The sequence below is a fragment of the Colobus angolensis genome, unplaced genomic scaffold (assembly GCF_000951035.1).
Source record: "Colobus angolensis palliatus isolate OR3802 unplaced genomic scaffold, Cang.pa_1.0 Scaffold14, whole genome shotgun sequence".
NCBI lineage: Eukaryota > Metazoa > Chordata > Mammalia > Primates > Cercopithecidae > Colobus > Colobus angolensis.
Window position 1 is genome coordinate 23175839 of NW_012114488.1, and position 21137 is coordinate 23196975.

Below are 21137 nucleotides of genomic sequence, written 5' to 3' on the forward strand. Positions count from 1 at the left end.
GAAAAAAGTGACACCCTAAGATTTTCCCTTGCTGACACATGTTACTTTAAAAAAATAAAATTTAGAATATGATAGTCACATGTAGGTTGATTCATATAATTGCTCCTTATTTTATTTAACTGTGTTTTCTGGAAAAAAAGTTTTTCTCTTCTTTTATGAAAGGAGAATTTCATAGTCCTAAGAAAAGTGACATTTAAATATTTGACCAGGAGATTTCTTGGTGGCCTGGAGAGGTTGTGTGGTGTTTATATTTAGATGCATATTTGTACTAATTACCCTAGGATTGCTTTATGGGGGTGCTCAAAATAAATGCTTACAAAGGTAGGGCAGGTAATAGAAGTGAGTAACAAGGACCTGGTGAAGGACTAAGGTGTTTGGCTCCTTTCAAGGGACAGCCACTGTATCACTAGCCCTGTGAGAATGCCCGATCATGTGGTTGCCACGTCTTTCAGTTTTTGTTGTTGTTGTTGAGATGGACTCTCGCTCTGTCACCCAGGCTGGAGTGCAGTGGCACGATCTCAGCTCACTGCAACCTCTGCCTCCTGGGTTCAAGCGATTCTCCAGCCTCAGCTTCCCAAGTAGCTGAGATTACAGGCTTGTGCTACCATGCCTGGCTAATTTTTGTATTTTTAGTAGACACAAGGTTTCACCATATTGGCCAGGCTGGTCTCGAACTCCTGACTTCCGGCGATTCACCCACCTTGGCCTCCCAAAATGCTGGGATTACAGGCATGAACCACCACTCACAGTTTGTCCTTCAGTTTTAAAGAGAAACTATAAATTGTATTTTTTTTAAAGCCGACAAATAATTCAGATTTTAAATCAAAGCCCTGTGCACTGTGTGCTCCTGCACAGCATGCTTCTCTCTAGTATCATTTTCATTTAATTCTTGGCAATTTTATGTTTACCAACTGCCAGGGAGCCCAAGGAATTTAACTGTCACCTCAAACTTAACCAGACTTATAACCTTTATCCCTAAACCTGCTCCCTCTCTGGACTCTTTTTGCTGTTTATATTGGCCTCAGTGTTCCAATCATTTCTGGACTGAACAAGGCCTTGGTGTTTTTTCTTCTCTTGTCCTTCCCACTATAATTCCCCAAAACCTGAGTCTGTTGATTTTGTCTCAAGAATTTCCCTGTTTTCTGTTCTCTTCCTTCCTGTTCAGCTACCCCCATTGCTAGCCCGCCTACTGCTTCTCTGATCCAGATTCTGTCCCCATTCTAGTTCCTGTAGCATTGTCCAGCCAGGTTGATCATCTTTTTCTATTACCTCTTTTGTTATCTTCCTACTCCAAAAATTCTATGTATCCTTGTTGCCTACCATGTCAATTTCACTAATTCTGCCTAGATCTCGGAGCTTCATAGTAGTTTTATCTTGGCTGTCTGAATTCCCCCCCTCCCCGGCACTCCTTAACCCATTGGTCCGTTAAGCCAACTCTGCTTCCCCAATTCAGCCCCCTTTCAGGGGCTGCCACGAATCTTGTGGGAATTTCTGGATAATGGGTAGATCCTTTCCCTAGGCCTTGGCTGTTGAGATGACGTAGATTCTGGAGTTTTTAAATTTTTTTTTTTTAATAAACCTCTATTACCATTTGGCCCTGACACCTCAAGGCAAGAAGGAAGTGGAATAAAGGAAGACTCCAGGCGTATCCAACTCTAATTGGGTCAGAGGCTGGGAGGGGAAGAAGGCTGCTTTGAAGTCCTCAGATTCCCAGTATACCCAAGTTGAGGCTTCTCCATCAGAGACTTTGGGATGGAGAGGTCTTATTTTACTACCTTTGAGAGTCCCTACTTCAGCAGCTTTCTGCTTCTCTCCCTCCAGCTGAGACCAGAAATTTTTGCTTTGAAACGTGAAGCTATACTAACCACAGGCATTTTGCAACCTAAATGCAGCGTATGCTCATTCTCCTTGCAGCCCACCTAGTTGTGCATGTCCTTAGATAGCTGTGTGATCGACTTGGTCACTTTAATCAACTAGAACAACTTGTAGGTTAATAGGTGAACTTCCCTATTCAGAAAAGTCTTCAGATAAACAAGACAAAACAATGTCTTGTTTTGATGAAATGCTGGTTATTTGCTGAAACATTCTTTCTTGCCTCTCTCCTTTGCATTCTGTTTAGACCCCTGATGTATATAACACATAACACCTAGAATTATAGTTATCTGAATGTGTGACTATTTGCCGTTTTATTCTGAGTTCTATGAGGTAGCAAGGTGCTGCTTGTGTGTTCCCAGCTTTTAATACCATGTCTGGTTATGAAAAGCACTCAACAGAGTAGATCCTTGACATTTTCTGATTGTACATCCCAAGTCTATGAGGAACCTTAGAATCTGTGACTGTCATTAACTACGACATACATTTCAAATGATTATTAGGCCCAGTCCCCAACTAAATAACTTGCAGCTAAACCGAATTATGTCAGCTTAAGCCTCAGATTCTAACAGGAGCATTTTCTGTACTTTATCTCATTTAATCAGCACAACCACCTTCTACAGGGAGTAATATTTTTTCTCCATTGTGAATTATTATATGACATCGAGTTTGGGAGTGGCTTGGCAAATGCATGCAAGGCCTGCTGAGCAAGTTTGGATGGGTGAATAGATAGATTATTAGAAAAAAATACTGATTAAATGATTTGTTTCCTAACGGCTTTCCATTCTAATATGTGAAACATTTTGATCAACAAGAAGATAAAACTGGAAAACAAGAGATGAAATAACAATAGATACTGTTTAATAATTCAATCTTCTTTTTTGTTTTTTGGTTTTCCTTCTCCCCTCAAACAATAAAATACATAACTTGGAGATTGTACTGGACTCTCAGTCCTCAGTAAGAATTAATTACCCTTTCTTATTTTATTCTCCCCCTGGTTTTTTTCTTTACCAGGTGATGGCTGTGGACACCTAGTGACTTATCAGGATAGTGGTACAATGACATCTAAGAATTATCCCGGGACCTACCCCAATCACACTGTTTGCGAAAAGACAATTACAGTACCAAAGGGGAAAAGACTGATTCTGAGGTTGGGAGATTTGGATATCGAATCCCAGACCTGTGCTTCTGACTATCTTCTCTTCACCAGCTCTTCAGATCAATATGGTAAGAAAAGAGACCTGGGTTTCTCTGGGAATCAAAATTTTCAATATTTGCGGAGAAGGGCAAGGAGTGTGTTAATGAACACTATATCCCGAGGAGATTAGAAGAGAAACTTGCTTGTGTAAGCTCTTGGGGGGAACTTAGAAGAATACATTTGCTTCATAAGCTGAAAGAGCAAAAGACATCTAAGGAGATGTGAACCTTGTGTGTGTCTCAGAACCTTTGTTTGAGTGTCAGTGCTGTTGGGGAGAGAATTGGAGATACGTGACGTTTGGTAAACCATCTACAGTTCATTATTCATTTGACAAATATCTGCTGAATAGAACAGTGACTGTGTGTCAGGAACTGGGATGTAACAGTGAAAAAACAAAGTTCCTCTGTGGAACTTGCATCTGCGGGGAGAGGAAGGCAGAAAATAAGCAAATGCATCTGTAGTATGCGAGATGGTGAGAAAGAAAAGGAATAACGAAAACTAAGGCATGCAGAGGTGATGTAGAGCCTGCCTTTGTTTTTGTGCCACTTCCAATGGGATGCTAGGGAGGCATCATCAGTAAGTGGACATTTGAGCAGAGACCCAACATGAGGTAAGGGAATGGACTGGTTAGGTATGACTGGGTTCAGAGTTTTCTGGGGAAGAAAACGGCAAGTGCAAAGGTCAGTTTCCTAAGTAGCCTTTGAAATTTAGTGTTTTGTGCTTTGAGATGTGCTGTTAGCCCACTGGAACCTGAAATCACAGTCACAATGACCCTTTGATTCTAAGCCCAAGGAAATTGGGCAGTTTGAAAACGATAACAAGATCTTGCATACATTCTTTTGAGTATAGAGATTTTGTGAAATTCTCTGTGCACACAACTTTAAAAATGATACAAGTTTTAGGTAAAATCCTGTCTGCCTGCTAGCTCTACTGATAATTTCTCAAACACTCACAGCTTTCTCACCTGTCTTGACCTTTGCACCCAGAGTTGCTTCCTCACTCCTACTGCCTCTTCCTACAGTTTAGAAGCCCAGACAAGCCCTGTGACGATTCAGAGATATAAACCAGCTCCCATGGGATAAAAAGATCTAAGATTGTTTTTTCATCCCTAGGAACATTGTCTGTTTAATGATGGTTGAGTTACTCTGACAGAGTCAAGATGGTAATTTCCATATAATTGTTGGTAACTTTTTCACTGTAGTTTGACTCAAATGGGCAGGATGACACTTCCAGGGATGCTGAAGGCCCCTGGGAACACTTACTGTTCCATTACCTCTGGTAATCTGATGTGTATTAACTTATGGAGCCATTTGTCAGGGAGTCCCTCAATAACCAGGAGGTTACTTTCAGATTTTGAGGAGGGGGTGAGTGTCAGAGATGCAGTGTGAAAAGTGATGCAGAGTGCTGCAGGGCCGGTAGCAGCTTTTCCACACGGGTCTCTTTGGGGAAGCATCTGCCTTGCCAGGAAGATGAGCATTTAATTCCACCTGCTGACATAACAGTGGCGGAATCATTCTGTTGCATAAGACTGTCACGTCAGAGGCTGAAGTGAGAGCAGCTAAGGGAAGCAAATCCTCCCAAAGCAGGATGTGGAGAATGGATGTGGCTTTCCCACACCAGGGAGTTTCCTCCATCATCTTTGAGGTATATTCATAAATATACACAAAGGCAGCAAAGGTCAGGGGTGGTGGCTTATGCCTGTAATCCTAACACGGAGAGGCCTAGGAGGAATGATCGCTTGAGCTCAGGAGTTCAAGCAATCCAGCCTGGGCAACATGGTGAGACCCTCATCTCTACATTATAAGAGAAAAAAGACAGAAAATAATGGAATTAACTACATATCTCAAGCTAGCTTGCAAGGTGATCATGATCTGCCTCCTCTTTTCTAGATTCTTGAGCTTTCAAGCTTAGATGTGTCACTAGAAAATGAATAATGAATTGCAATTCATTCATAGCGATAAAGTCAAGTAATTTTTCTCCTTGAATTTTTTTCTGTATAAATTGAATGTTTGTCTTTTGGAAATAAAATGTATACTCATTATAGAAATAAATATATTCAGTGCCTATTGTATGCCAGGCACCTGCTTGGCTCTTACATATACTGTCTAGAATCCCCTAATCCACCTTCCAAGGTAAATAATCAATGCCTTCCACAGATAGGGAAACTGAGGCACAGTGTGATTAGTTTAACATGCCCAAGATCCCAAGAGTGTACAATTGGGGTGAAAGATTTATATCTGTGTCTCTGTGGCTGCAAGACACCTACTCCCACTGCTGTTGTCTCCTGGTTTCACCATCACCAAAAAACCACATTGCACTATCATTCTTCCTGGGTGGACTAGCCCATTATTACATTATGCGGCAATTTCATCTAAAAGACAAGAAGTAGGTAGTATTTTTGAGGATGTGCTTAAGATAAACTATGTAATGATGCTCAGAATTTCTCTCTTTTGTGGCTACTTTAAAGATTTCCGGTAACCAAAAACACTAACCCGACCTATATTTTAACGTAGTTAAATAAACCCCTGGTCTGTTTGAACATCCTCCAGGAATGCAGAAGGAGGAGGAGAAAGAAGTGCTTTGTCTTTCAGGCCAGCTGTTGCCCAGCTTCCTGGAAGCGTGGAAGGGTGGGAGGCAACTCTGCAAGCTGATGTGGCCACAGGATCTGGCCTGGCTGCGGAAGCAGAGCCCTAGTGCCCTTGCAGACTCCCAAGGATCTAGAGCTATATTGCCTGAACCAGTGAGAGAGGGGAATGTCTGCTGAAATTCAGCAGGGAGAGAATGCATGTTATGGAATACCACCTTTAATTCCAAAATATGATGGCTTCTAATGATTATATGTGTGGCAGAAACAGCAGAGTCGTTTTAGTTTATCCTGCCCGATATTTTTTATTAACCAACTAATTGTTAAAACCCACTGCCAAAGGATTTTAAAACTTAAAACTATCAGAATTTGAATATGGAGTAGATGTTTTGAAAAAGAATAATGTTTCCTGGCATTAATGTTTGCAAGCTCTGCCAAGAGTGGACATACTTGTGATTACACTAACCATTGTGAATATGCTAAAGTTGTATAGTGTTCATCATTATGCAGTTAATGTTTAATGGTTCCCCACCATGTCAATTTTGTTTTAAATATTTGGTTTATATACTTTGGGTATTTTGATAATTCACATTCTTGCTAGCAAAAATGCGTTGTAAACAAGTGTAAACACCCACAACAACTTTCACAGTAATCTGGCAAAATATGCACTTGATCTCACTGTTTCTTAATACAGACAAAATGGGATTATTCTTCTTCTGTTTGTCATATGATTACGGCTGATCTTTCAGATTCAAGAATCCATTAGAAGAATGTACTTGTATGCCTATGACTGAATTAAGACACTAAGATATGTGTGCTATTAATATTATGCTGGTCAAAACAAAACAAAAAAATCTTTAAGAAGTATCATACTTTTCTTAGTAGACATCATTTTCATTATAGCTAAGGGAATTCTAGGTTTTTGTTTAACAGACCAAAGTAACTGAGACTCCCTTTGAAAAAATGCTAATATCCGTTTTCCAGTCTGTGGTCCAGTTCAGGATCATAAAGCAGTTATTTGTCCTGACTTCTCAGTCTTCCTTTATCTTTTGAGAATACTGACCAGTTATTTTACAGAATGTCTGTCAATTCAGTTGGTTTGATGTTTCCTCGTGATTGAATTCAGATTATGTATTCTGGGCAGACATAATACTACTACTTTTTAAAGAAATCTTTAAAAGGCTTGCTTATGACAGTTCCTAACATTAGAAATTATGAGGTCATGTGTCCCTTCAAGAAGTGAGAACTAAATCTGCATTAAATTTCTTTGCTTCCCTCTTGACTATTTGATTAAATGACTCTTCTTTTTTCAATCAAAACTGCATTGATTTTTAGGTTATTTCAAGCTGAAGTGTCTTCCTGGAGGAGTTCTTTGTTCTTCAGAGAGGCTCATGTAATACGAAACTTTGAAAGGACTCAAATATAAGGTGTTGCCTTTTTGTAGAAGACAATTTTGGAGAAATCTGGGCACATAAGGTAATAGAAAGTTGATTAAGGTGCCTACCCAGGCTGTTCTAGGATTGAACACACTTTGAAACCTGGAATTTGAAGATTCAGACAAGTAGTTTATTAAAGAACATCTCTTTAAATTTAAACATATTGTATAAGACATTTAAGATGACTGCCTTGGTCCTGTTCTCAGTTCCCCCCACCCTCATTTTACATATATGTGGTAAAATAGCAGGAGGTTAGTTATATAAAACACTGAAATATCTTAAACTTTGAGGAAAAATGGCTGCTGATTCAGGCGTTATGTCACTAATATGCACAAATTTAAAATATTAAATACATAATGTTGTATTTATTTAGAACACTGAAGAGGGAAGGCTTTGCATTCATACTGAAGATACTACTGTTAATTTTACAGCCCTTTAGTGACCATGTAACCTTGACTTGCCCTCTGGGTAAATTCCATTTCTAGTCTTGCTGACTAGAATGGACTTAGAGAGACTGGAATATTCATTCAGAGGTTTGTTTTTGCCCCCACTGCCTGTAGGGGCCTCAGAGAAGGGCATTTCTGTTTTCCTGATCTTTCAAGAAGGTTGAGTCTGAGTTTTCCCCTGAAAGGTGACCTCCACACTGGATGGAGTTCAGGGTGGTTTGGGGACTGCCTGAAGAGCTGTTGGAGCAGTCTTGGCAGGAACCAGACACTGGCCAGTCTTCATCGGCATCTCAGGGTCTCAAAGGAGCTTGTTCTGATGGAGACTCTAGACTTTCCCACCTGGATCAGTGTGGATCAATAAAACCAGGCTGGCCTTGAAAATGGATTGAAATTTTTGTTGCTGCCTCGATATTACACTTGTGTTTAAGAGCGCAAACTCTGTAATTAGACTCCCTTGCCTCAAATTCCTGCCTACTCACAGGTGTGAGCCACCACGCCTGGCCTTTACTGCTTATTTCTAAATTGCTTGACCTTGAGCAAATTATTTAACCTTTCTGTGTCTCTAGTCCCTCATATTTAAAATGGGCAGGCCAGGTGCGACGTCTCATACCTGTAATCTCAGCACTTTGAGAGGCTGAGGTGGATGAATCACTTGAGCTTAGGAGTTTGAGGCTAGGCTGGACAACATGGCAATCCCCCGTCTCTACGAAAAATACAAAGATTAGCTAGGTGTGGTGGTGCATGCCCGTAGTCCCAGCTACTTGGGAGGTTGAGGCAAGAGGATCACTTGAATTCAGACGATCCAGGCTACAGTGAGCCATGATCGTGCCGCTACACTCCAACCTGAGTGACAGACGGAGACACTGTCTCAAAATAAAACAAAATGGGCAAAATAATAGTATCTACCACATATAGTTGACTGCCACACTTATATATGACTTTAAAGAACGATACCTGGTACATAGTAAGCACTTAGTAAACGTTAGCCATTATTACTCCTCCTCCTCCTCCCCTGTCCTCTGCCCCTCTACTTTACTCTTCCTCTCCCTCTTCCCAGCCCCCTCTTCTTCTTCCTCCTCCTGAGTTGTCTTGCATACTGTTTATTGTTTGTCTAAGATGCCCCTTGTTCCCTTCATAATACCCTGAGCACTCTCTGTTCACAAAACAGAGGCTGAGCTCCAGCAGCACACCCTACCCTACTCCTCCTGGTGGATTCCTGGTAATCCAAGAGTTTGCCCAAATCATGCCAAGCTGGTGGCAAGGGTTCACTGAGCCAGAACTAGCTCCATAAACAGATTTTCTGCAGCCTCATGAGATGAACAGAGAACACATATTCTCCAAGCAACAGTATATTCAGTTTGGCTGTTTTATTTACTTCTCTGCCACTGCCAGTCTACGCCTTTGCATCTTTTTCTCATTGAAGGACCTCTTGATTTTTCTCCTCTCTGCTTTCAGCAGTCTCAATTCCTTCCGGGCCATTTAATGTTGTGTAATTAAATACAGTTGCAATAATTTCTTTCCTTATTTCAAAAATTGTTAATTGTGCCCCACCATCTATAGAAACTTGCTAGCTTAGCGTTGACGCACCGTCTTGCTTTCTTCTTCACTCTCATTTCTAGCCTCATTTCTGAGTCCTTCATCTGCATGCTGTTTCCCAAATGCATCATACAGTTTCATGGCCTAGTACATTTTTACAGTCGTTGATGTTATTCCTTCCATGCCCCCCTCTTTTTCTTCTTTTCCTGCTTTTTCTGTCTCTTCTAATACACACACAGCCACACACACATGTAAAAGTAAACCCTTCAAGTTTCAAATTCAGAGCTGTCTGCCTTAGGACCTTTTCTAATGTTCATCAGTTTGTCCCTTTTCTGTGCTCATGTTCTCTTTCTAAAGTTTCAGTAGAGCATCAGTTTCGAGTTGGGATAATTATTTTAGCTTCTGTGTCAGATATAGGGTGCCCTGAGCCAGGAATTACATTTCATTCATCCTGTTTTATTCACCTGTTATTTAGTATAGTCTTACAATTGCAGATGCTCAGTCAGTGTTCAAGGACTGAGATTATAAGTAGCTTGATTTTGGCAAACATATTAAAAAATCTGGGTTTTTACAAAAGATAAATTGGAGTGTCAGTATTCACACTGTAGGGAAATTTATACTAAGATTCTTCTATAAACATTCCCTCTGCATTTAAAGAAAGCTTTGGTTTACATAAAGTTTTAAAACTATGCTTATTATGTGGAAAAGACCAGGTAATGATATGGAAGGTGCCTATGAGTGAGCATTCAACTATGTGCAATGCACTGGGCTTAGTACCTTAGCATTACTAACTCATTTAACGCTTATAACAGCCCTGTGAGACAGCTCCTGTTACCAACCTTTACACATAAGGAAACTGAAGCTCAAAAAAAGCCAACTAACATGCTTATAAGATCACTTAGCGGGACCTGGGATTCAAGTCTGGGCGTTTGAGGCCCTGCTCAAATAAGCACTGCACCATCCGATTCAGTGTTTGTGTTGAAAGCCATCTGGTCTGCAGCTTGTGCATAAGACCTGAGTTGTAATTCTTGTTCATCACTTGCTGGAAGAAATGGAAACTTCTCCAGGCCTCCCCACAGGAGTATCCGGAGAATAAAGTGGGAGTCTGAGAAATCACTTACATAGAGTTCCAGTATAAGTTTAAAGTTCAAAAAATGTTTCTTAGTCAAAATGCTAAGAGGAGGCGTGGTGGCAGTGACAGAAAGAAACTCTTTACTATAGGATCCTAATTGTAGTCAGTTAAATTGGTTGTGTTCTGCGTAATGATTTGTACCAGGAAGTTCAAAAATTGTTCTCCTACATTTTCTGTACCTCCACTTCCAGTCACTGTTTTTTTAAGCTTTGTCAGTGACTTACAAGTACAATGATGTGAAGTCAGCTGTTAATGTTTGTGGTACACTAGGAATGAGAGAAATAGGAATAGTTGGAAATAATACTAAGTGTTCAGACTCCTAATCACAACAAGTTTCTGCATGTCGTTTTTTAGAATGATACCTATCTGACATACTGCAGTGAGATCGACTCATCACATCTTATCTGTTGAAGTTTTTTAAATCCCAAGGAGGGAAAAGCCCAAGATTGACGGTCTCAGTTTTACAAATGGTCTCTATGTCTCTCAGACGTACTATGAAGTAGAATGAAAAATGTTTATGTGACAGTCTCAGTTTTACAAATGGTCTCTGTGTCTCTCAGACGTACTATGAAGTAGAATGAAAAATGTTTATGGCTTTTAAAGATAAAACAAATAGACTTCAAAGAAATGTCCAGCTCACAGAGACTTGTTTTGGGCTGCAAACACCCTAGAAGTGCATCCTCCCTCTATAGTTGAGGCTACTTTGGTGGAAATTATTGAGAGAGACTGCTTTTTCTTTGTTTTGTTTTGCCTTTTATGCCAAGATAGAATTCAGAAAGAATCTTGAACGTATAAAACGTTATATCTGTTATATCAACCAGAATGCTTTACTCTAGGTATTTTTTTTAACACAACCATAAGCCTCAAGGAGAAAAAGCTATTGGGTTCCTCCTCCTCTTTCCCCATAAATACTTCCCTGGAAACTCACTGTGATTCAGTTTCAGTAATTGCCATCTTTCATTGGGAAAGAAGTAATGGCTTAAGTGGGTAGTGAACTCCCTGCGTTGACACACTTCTTGACCTGGGTCCTGTAGCCCCAAGGAAAGCTGCACCTTTGTCTAAGAAGCCGCCTGGTTCATTTATCATCTGTCACTGATTTTTGTGCGGGAATGAGAGACCAAAATTCTCCAGGGATACTACTTACTGTTACGTGACTATGGTTTTAATGGCACAGTCCAGGAATATCCCTTTTTTATGCTAATTTCTCTCCTTTTCAAAGAAAATGGCCTTGACAATTCTGTAATTTTGTACAATGACCCTACTGCAATTAGCAAGCTAGGACAAATCTGCGATTTGACGGCATCAGAGAAACACATCGAAAATGGACACAAATCTAGTGGTGTTTGCAGCTTCAGCATTTCTAGAGATTGTTTTATCAGCACACCTCTGAGCACAGATCTGGGCCACGAGGAATACCACTTTCCTGGCAGCCAAATATTCCATGTGGTTGGCTCCACCCACATGTACTCCCAGGGAGGGTCACTTAGGTCAATCAAGCATGTTCTTATCTGTCATAAGAAAGAATTGTGTGCTTCAGATGATGCTGCAGAAGGTTTACAAGGGTTTGCTGGAGGTTTTGTGTTGTTGTTGTTGTTGATTTATGACAGATCTTTCAGGAGTTAGGTTTTTATTTGATTTCTCAGTGGTTTTTACCACTGGCAGTATGGTAGTTAAAAAAAAAAAAATCAGAAATAATGCTACTAAGAGAAAGAGGTGTCTTTATTTCTCTAATGGCATACATACTGTTTTTTAAACATGTCCCTTCTATAGATAAAACAATAATTTAGTTTTATCAGTTTTAAGATAAAAACCTTATACTCATCTGAAGTGACTTGGAACAGTTTTTAACCAAACCATCATTGCCTTGTAATGTCCAGAGTCTTGGGCACACAGTCCAGGAGAATAGAGAAGTACTATATGTTGCTGTACAGAGTGTCAGATTGCCAGAGAATCAAGAGGATTTCAGACTTGGCTTGTAGCAGACAGTTTATTCGTCCTTGTAGGACAGCTTTCTTTTATTCACACATGGAAAGATAAAGGGTTTCCCTTGCAGCTGCTAATGAAATAGTAGGCCCCAAACAGGGAATGTGCTGAGAGGAACTGGCCTAGTGTGCTCAAAGAAGGCAATTCCTCTAGTTCCTGGCCCTTCATTCCCTTTGTCCAAGGAATCAGCCCATTGTCTGCTGAAGTCTCCTGTCTGGTGCCAAATGCCACAGGGCTGTTCCATTTGGTATCTCTGATAGTTCTTCTCACAATATAGGGCCGCCAGTTACATTCCACAAAAGATAAAAGTTTTTCTTTTTTCCTGATTTTTCTGCCTACTTGATTAACTGCTGTGCCCCAGTGTGATGGGAATTTGTGGCTGCAAAGTAAGATGGAACCTGCCTTGCAGACAGACAGATAGAAGTGAGAGAATGTAGGAAGTTAGATGGCAAGTCCAAGTGCTATAAAACACATAGGACTGCTGGTTCTGAAGCAAACATCCATGCAAAATTGTGTGTCCTATTTTTAGGGAGGGGTTGGATTTCAGTCTGACTGAACTGAAGTACGTTTGCCAATCTAAACACTGCCTGAGCCCAAGAATATAACCACAATCAAAGTTAGAAGTCACCGAGCTCTCATGTAGATTTCCAATGAAACTGTCTTTGTAAATATTTAAATATAGGTGTAGATCCTTTTTAAAAGTCAGGAGACCTTTGGAGAGGACCAACAGTGAAGTATATCACGTGGGCAGGGGTGAGTGGAGAAAGATTTTCTTTTCAGAAGACGAGAGAGAATCCTTAAAGGAGTCTGGCGGAGCACTGAGGACATTGCTTAGGACAGACTCCCAGGGTCTTCCCATGGTTTCCCATTAATTATTTTTCCCCTCACTGCTATCATATTTTTCCATTTTTCTCTCTTGCCTTTTAACTCTAGGAATGTCATTGTTAACTTCTAGTCTATGAAAAGGAATTTTCATCTGTCAGACCTTGAGGCAGGCAATAATTGGGATGTTTTGCCATAGGCAATACTACAGCCAGTATTCAACTCCTGTCCCCGACGCTGAATTAAAACTCACTATTCTGATGTTTGTAATCATGATGAAATGATCAAAATAACTCTTCAGGCCAGGCACTGTGTCCCATGTCTATAATCCCAGCACTTTGAGGAGGCTGAGACGGGAGGATTGCTTAAGGCCAGGAACTTGAGACCAGCCTGGGCAACATAGTGAGACCTCATCTCTACATAAAATCAAAAAATTAGCTGGACGTGGTGGCACACACCTGTAATCCAGCTTCTTGGAAGGCTGAGGTGGAAGGATTGTTTGAGTCCAGGAGGAGCTGTGATCACACCACTGCACTCCAACCTGGGTGACAGAGAAAGGAGAAAGACCCTGTCTCAAAAAAAAAAAGAAAAAAGAAAAATATCCTCTCAATGATGATATTTATACAGAGAGGGTATCTCCTACCCCCTCTAGAATGTAGTTACAATTTTGCAGCACAGTAATAAAAATATGAAAGGGACTGATGTCTGTGTGGTAAGGGTAATTAAAGGGGTATGTGTTTACATTTTCCTTCTTTGATCTGCTTCCAGAAATATTTACATGCTTATCATAACTGGGAGGATGAAACCAAATTAGTGTTTTACTATATTTATATGTTTTTGGTCTAGGAAATCATATATATTGCACAACTTAGTAAGATGGTATACACTCTTATTTGTGTAAAATATGTATACTTTCCGCAACTTCTTTCAACTGTTTCATGAAATCTAAAAAAAAAAAATCTAAACAAGTTCTCACTGATAATCAATTTAGACTTGCTTACCTTACAGTTTGTGTTTTGTGCTTTTTTTTGTTGTTGTTTGTTTGTTTGTTTGTTTTTGAGATGCAGTCTTGCTCTGTCACCCAAACCAGAATGCAGTGGTGGGATTGTGGCGCACTGCAACCTCCACCCCCCAGGTTCAAGCAATTCTCCTGCCTCAGCCTCCGGAGTAGCTGGGATTACAGGCACCCACAACCATGCTCAGCTAATTTTTTTTGTATTTTTGGTAAAGATGGGGTTTCACCATGTTGACCAGGCTGGTCTTGAACTCCTGACCTCCTGACTCCTACCACCTTGGCCTCCCAGAGTGCTGGGATTACAGGCATGAGCCACCGTACCTGGCCACCTACAGTTTTCATTAGAACTCATTGGAATGCTATAGAAATGTAAGGAGAGATTACTATCATCATCACCATTTGGGGAGGGGTGTATTAGTGGGTTAATATAAAAAATGTGATTTGAAAATATTCTAACTTATTAAAAGCAACAAGTTACAGTTACTTCATAATATTCACCCTTAGGTTTACAAAGCAAGTATCTTCACCCCTCTTGTCTGTGCAAAGAACAGAGGAATTTCAAGCATATCTAAAACAAACAGAATAAGTTGGAAAAGTCAGGTATAGCTATCTGACTCACCTTAACTTTGCAAAAATGCTTATCATTCTACTTATTTAGTCTGCATTGCCTATCTGCAGACACTTCTCTTCCTGACTTCTGCATAGTATTTCAAAGTGACAAGATTAAAAATATTTTACGAATCTCTTAGTTGAATTTGGCTTTTAGAAACTCTTGTAAAAAGAGCATTTCTATTCAATTCAAACAGTTTTTGGGAGGCTGTCACCTGCCAGGTACTATACAGTCTGTTGGAGATAAAGGGATGGATATAAAAGTTCCTTGCACTATGGAACATAGTCTAAAGAGAAAATAGGTATTACTTATTTTTTAATATATTCATTTATTTAACAAGCACTTATATAACTCTTAGTATGTGCTAGGTACTATTCTAAGTAATTTGAAAGTATTAACTCATGTAAGTAATTACATATGATGAGTGCTTCTAAAGAGGGAAGTGAACGTTTTTGTTTAGCTTTCACTATAATTTAGTAATAGGAAATGCTAGAAATTTGGCATGTGAGGTCAAGCATATAGCATTTCTTTTCTTATTCTATCACATCTTCAGAATGTGAAACTTGGAACAGAGAGAAATTGGATCCTTGATACCAGGAGGGCAATGCTTAGTTGTGTAATGATCTTCCGACTCTTCAGCAAGTGTATTAGTCCATTTTCATGCTGCTGATAAAGACATACTTGAGACTGGGCAATTTACAAAAGAAAGGTTTAATTGAACTTACAGTTCCACATGGCTGGGGAAGCCTCAAATCATGGTGGAAGGCAAAAGCCACATCTCACCTAGTGGCAGACAAGAGAAAAGAGCTTGTGCAGAGGAACTCCTTTTTTAAAAACCATCAGATCTCGTGAGACTTATTCACTATCATGAGAACAGCATGGAAAAGACCTTCCTCCATGATTCAGTCACCTCCCACCGGGGCCCTCCCACAACATGTGGGAATTCAAGCTGAGATTTGGGTGGGGACACCCAAACCATATCATTTTGACCCTGGCCCCTCCCAAGTCTCATGTCCTCATATTTCAGAACCAATTATGCCTTCCCAACAGTCCCCCAAAGGGGGACTCATTTCAGCATTAACTCATTTCAGCATTAACTCAAAAGTCCGCAGTCCAAATCTCATCTGAAACGAGGCAAGTCCCTTCTGCCTATGAGCCTGTAAAATCAAAAGCAAGTTAGTTACTTCCTAGATACATTGTGGGTACTGGCATAAGGTAAATACAGCCATTCCAAATGGGATAAATTAGCCAAAACAAAGGGGCTGCAGGCCCCATGCAAGTCTGAAATCCAGTGGGGCAGTCAAATCTTAAAGCTCCAAAATGATCTCCTTTGACTCCATGTCTCACATGCAGGTCACGCTGAGGCAAGAGGTGAGTTCCCATGCTTGGGCAGCTCCGCCCTTGTGGCTTTGCAGGGTGCAGCCTCCCTCCCCACTGCTTTCACAGGCTGGTGTTGAGTGTCTGCAGCTTTTTCAAGTGCAATGGATCTACCATTCTGGGGTCTGGTGGCCCCCTTCTCACAGCTCCACTGGATGGTGCCCCAGTAGGTACTCTGTGTGGGTGCTCTGACCCCACATTTCCCTTCTGCGCTACCCAAGCAGAGGTTCTCTATGAGGGCCCCTGCAGCAAACATCTGCCTGGGCATCCAGGCATTTCCATATGTCTTCTGAAATCTAGGTGGAGGTTCCTAAACCCCAATTCTTGATTTCCATGCACCCACAGGCTCAGCACCACATGGAAGCTGCCAAAGCTTGGGGCTTGCACCCTCTGAAGTCATGGCCCGAGTTCTGTGTTGTCCCCTTCCAGCCATAGCTGGAGCAGCTGAGACACAAGACACCAAGTTCCAGGCCACACACAGCACAGGGACCCTAGGCCTGGCCCAGGAAACCACTTTTTCCTCCTAGGTCTCTGGTCTGTGATGGGAGAGGCTGCCTTGAAGACCTCTGACATGCCCTGGAGACATTTCCCCCATGTCTTGGGGATTAACATTTGGGTTCTTCATTACTTATGTAAATTTCTGCAGCTGGCTTGAATTGCTCCTCAGAAAATGGGATTTTCTTTTCTGTTGCACTGTCAGGCTGCAAATTTTTTGAACTTTTATGCTCTGCTTCCCTTATAAAACTGAATGCCTTTAACAGCACCCAAGTGACCTCATGAATGCTTTCCTATTTAGAAATGTTTTCCGCATGATACCCTAAATCATCTCTTTCAAGTTCAAAGTTACACATATCTCTAGGGCGGGGTCAAAATGCCACCAGTCTCTTTGCTAAAGCAGAACAAGAGTCACCTTTGCTCCAGTTCCCAACAAGTTCTTCATTTCCATCTGACATGACCTCAGCCTGGACATTATTGTCCATATCGCTGTCAGCATTTTGGGCAAAGCCATTCAACGGACCTCTAGGAAGTTCCAAATTTTCCCGTCTTCTTAGCCCTCCAACTATCCCAACCTCTGCCTGTTACCCAGTTCCAAAGTCACTTCCACATCTTCGGGTATCTTTTCAGCAGCACCCCACTCTACTGGCACCAACTTACTGTATTAGTCCGTTTTCGTGCTGCTGATGAAGACATACTTGAGACTGGGCAATTTACAAAAGAAAGGTTTAATTGGACTTACAGTCCCACATAGCTAGGGAAGCCTCAAATCATGGTGGAAGGCAAAAGGCACGTCTCACATGGTAGCAGAAAAGAGAAATGAGCTTCTGCAGGGGACCTCCTTTTTTAAAAACTATCAGATCTCATGAGACGTATTAACTGTCATGAGAGCAGCACACGAAACACCTTCCCCCATGATCCAATCACCTCCCACCAGGTCCCTCCCACAACACATGGGAATTCAAGCTGAGATTTGGGTGGGGACACAGCCAAACCGTATCAAGCAGTTTTGTCCCTGTTGGTTCTGGTCAATATAACCCAGTTTTATCCATATTGACTTGGAGCGGTCTTTTTCTTTTATTCTTCTTTCTTGATCATGATTGTTGTTGCTGCTATTTCCATGGTGTTTTGAGAGAAGTTAATAAATAATACCTCTTTTCAAAGTTTGCTTGCTAATCCCTGTTTCGTAGAGATTGTCCTGCATGTGTTACTTTCAAAATGACAGTTTAAAAGCTGAACTTCAGTTTGCGTAGTCTTAGGAAGGGTTTTTGTTATTTTAAGCTCCAAATGTAATTTTGTCCTTTGAAAGTTCATTGAGTTCCCTATTGCTTTTCAAGCAACTTATTTTAGAAACAATGTTATACCCTTAATTGTATAATTTGTACTGTAATATTTCAAAACACTTTAGAAGTTATTCTGCTTTTGTATACGTTTCATAAATCAAAATGAATTGGGGGGGGTTAACCAGAAGTTACTGTAAAGGAAATATCAATGTGTATGCTGCATGTGAATAAAATTCTTACCATGCTTTGCCAAGTCTTTTAACTTCGAAACTTCCCTGAAAAAAATGATTTTTTTTAGTTTATTTGAACAAATTTAGGAGGCCCTAAAATAATATTTTTGTAATAAAATTTTCTTTACTACCTAATGCGTTTAACGTTTGTCTTTTTACAAAAACCAAAGCCTCTCTCTTGGGTTGCTCACAGTTAACTAGTTCCAGCCTATTGCTTGTCTAGAGTAAGCCACTTTCCTCTTAGTTCACAATCAGTCAGAAATTATGAGTCCGAGCATCAAGCTACATTTCAGTTGGTAAAGATTATAATCATACATATGTATTGTCTAGTAAATTTGGCCTTTAAAGGAAAAAAAATGCCATATACTAATCATTTGTGCTGGTATAAATTTTGAAATGTGCCACAAGTGTGCTTTGTTTTTAGGTCCGTACTGTGGAAGTATGACTGTTCCCAGAGAACTCCTGTTGAACACAAGTGAAGTCACCGTCCGCTTTGAGAGTGGATCCCACATTTCTGGCCGGGGTTTTTTGCTGACCTATGCAAGCAGCGACCATCCAGGTATAACAGAAGAATCAACACACATGTCTAAACCTTATCTGTGTAAGAATTCTTCTTGCTACTTATCACCATCCCTGGACATAATTGTGGTCTCCGATGCTGAATTAAGATATGAGGGAGAAGAGGAACATTGTATCTTTGTAAATGGTTAGGTCTGAACTGAATCATGTTGTAGCACAGGGGTGTCCAATCTTTTGGCTTCCCTGGGCCACGTGAGAAGAAGAAGAATTGTCTTGGGACCACACATAAAATACACTAATAGCTGATGAGCTAAAAAAAAAAAATTGCAAAAATATTTTATAATTATGTTTTAAGAAACTTTACTAATTTGTGTTGGGCTGCATCCAAGGCCATCCTGGGCTGCATGTGACCCAAGGGGCATGGGCTGGACAAGCTTATTAGCATGTTTGATTGATCAGTTGACTTATATGAGATAGGATTCATCTCATTTTTCCTAAAAACCTTAGATAGCACACCTTTGTGTTCCCCTTCTGATCCTTCTGTCCTCACTATTCTCTGGAGCCCTCCCCCAACCTCCTTCCTAGCTCAGGGGCAAGCCTTTTCACCAGTGAGCCCCTCCCCGACACACAGCAGTACACCAGCACGGGAGACATGTACAGTGTGTGCAGGGTGAGGAAGTCAGCGTCACACAGTGTAATAACTGTAAAGCTGAAACTTGTATGGGAGAGAAGAGAAGGGAAACACGAACACTGATGAGAGAGAGAAGCATGGGCTCCTGTCCTGGGCTCTTGTGCTTCAGAGTAATTACTGTGCAGCCCATACCATGTCTGCCTATGGTCATAGAGGTTTCTGCTCTCAGTCCTCTCTGGTAGAAAGACTCTGGGAATGAGGAGTGCCATTCATTTTCCTCTTAGCCAATCAGCTCTGACTAATCACAGCAGATGCCTGCATGGCCAGTGTTCACCATATACTGCTTCCAAAGAACTGTCACAGTAAGTGTGGAATATTTTGGAAACCATACTATGTTGATCTAAATGCATCGAGATCCACTGTGTCTTAGCCTCTATTGCTGAATATTTGTTTCGTTCTGTAAATTACTCCAGAGAGCACCTTCTTTTTTACAATGCTTGGTCCTGGTTGATGAAAGCTTATATGCTATAGGTTTTCTTGGTAAAGGTCTGCTTCTCTGTCACCAGATGCCACTGGCTAAATTATTGAATTAAAATGTTTGTGGGAACCTTCTCTATGAACTGTGTTGGGCTTTTGAAATTGTTTTCTTCCTGTCAGGGGACATTATACATGTGGTCTTTGTAGGCATATAGTGGGTAGCAACTAAAGAGTGTTGTTGTTTTTTGCTTCTGTTGACTATAGATTCTGCTATCATTTACTAGATGATTGTGTTGAAAAACTGTCATTGGTGGCAGAAAAAAGAAATGAACTCATTAAATACTGGAGATGGTGATTCTCAGTATTTATTTTTAAAAGGAAAATTCTGATAACTATGTAGTGAATAAATGCTTTTTCAAAACTCTCTTTTATTTTAAAAGAAAGCTTTGCAGCATGAGTGTCCTAGTTTTTATTCATTCTATTAATTGCAATTATCTTTATGACAGATTTAATAACGTGTTTGGAACGAGCTAGCCATTATTTGAAGACCGAATACAGGTAAATATAGGTATCCTAACTGTGTTGCAGTAGTTGTGTATTGCTGAACATTTTGTTTTCCTTCATGTTAAACCAGATACGTTTGTGCTTAAAGCTCTTTTTAACCATTCATGTTGTAACTAATGAAGAATATTTGAAATAGTTTCTGATATAGCAGGAAGTCAGCAAACATTTTCTGTCAAGGGGTAGATAATAAATATTTCAGGTTTTCCAGGCCATACAATCTCTGTTGCATTTATTCATATACTCTCTGTTGCTGTTGTGGCAAAAAAAAGCAGCCATAGACAATGTATTCACTAACAGACATGCTGTGTTTCAGTAAAACTGTATTGACAAAAACATCAGTAGGGTGGATTTGGTCCACGGGCCATAGTTTGCTGACCCCTGAGTTCCACTATAGGGCCGGTGAATCATTACTGAGTCTAGACTGTATTTTTTTTTCCTGGCTGGTATTTGGGAGTGACTTTTACAAGTCTTTCATTTGGGAGGAGGTGCATTTTGTCTTTACCACTAGAGAAAAACCTACTGCAAATAAGAAGATGAAAATTTTCAACCCAGCTTTAACCTGAAAAACTACTTAGCCACTTTGATGCACATTTCCTTAATCTATCAAGTAAAACAGTCTAAAGCCGAATTTCTTAGCCTTGGCACTGCTGATATTTTGCGTCAGATAATTCTTTATATTGCAGGGCTGTCCTGCGCATTGTTAGGTATTTAGCAGCGTCCCTGGCCTCTGTGTCCTAGATGTCGGTTGTGATAACCAAGAGTGTCTCCAGACATTGCCGAGTGTCTCGTGGGGGGCAGAATCGCCCCCAGTGGAGAACCACTGTCTAGAGATCATTGTCAACAACACTAACAAAAACTGTGACTTTTTTTTTTTTTTTTTTTCCTGAGACAGGGTCTTGCTCTCTTGCCCAGGCTGGAGTGCAGTGG

The 21137-nt window shown here is 40.6% G+C and overlaps 1 protein-coding gene across 1 annotated transcript in view; it reads left to right on the forward strand.

The window, feature by feature from the left end:
* DCBLD1 (discoidin, CUB and LCCL domain containing 1) overlaps positions 1–21137 on the forward strand; it is a 97444-nt gene that overhangs the window by 47786 nt on the left and 28521 nt on the right. Inside the window, exons 3-5 of the mRNA XM_011935098.1 lie at positions 2887–3099; positions 18444–18578; positions 20153–20204. Coding sequence (XP_011790488.1) covers positions 2931–3099; positions 18444–18578; positions 20153–20204 — 356 coding nt within the window. The 5' untranslated portion in view covers positions 2887–2930. The remainder of the gene's footprint in view (positions 1–2886; positions 3100–18443; positions 18579–20152; positions 20205–21137) is intronic.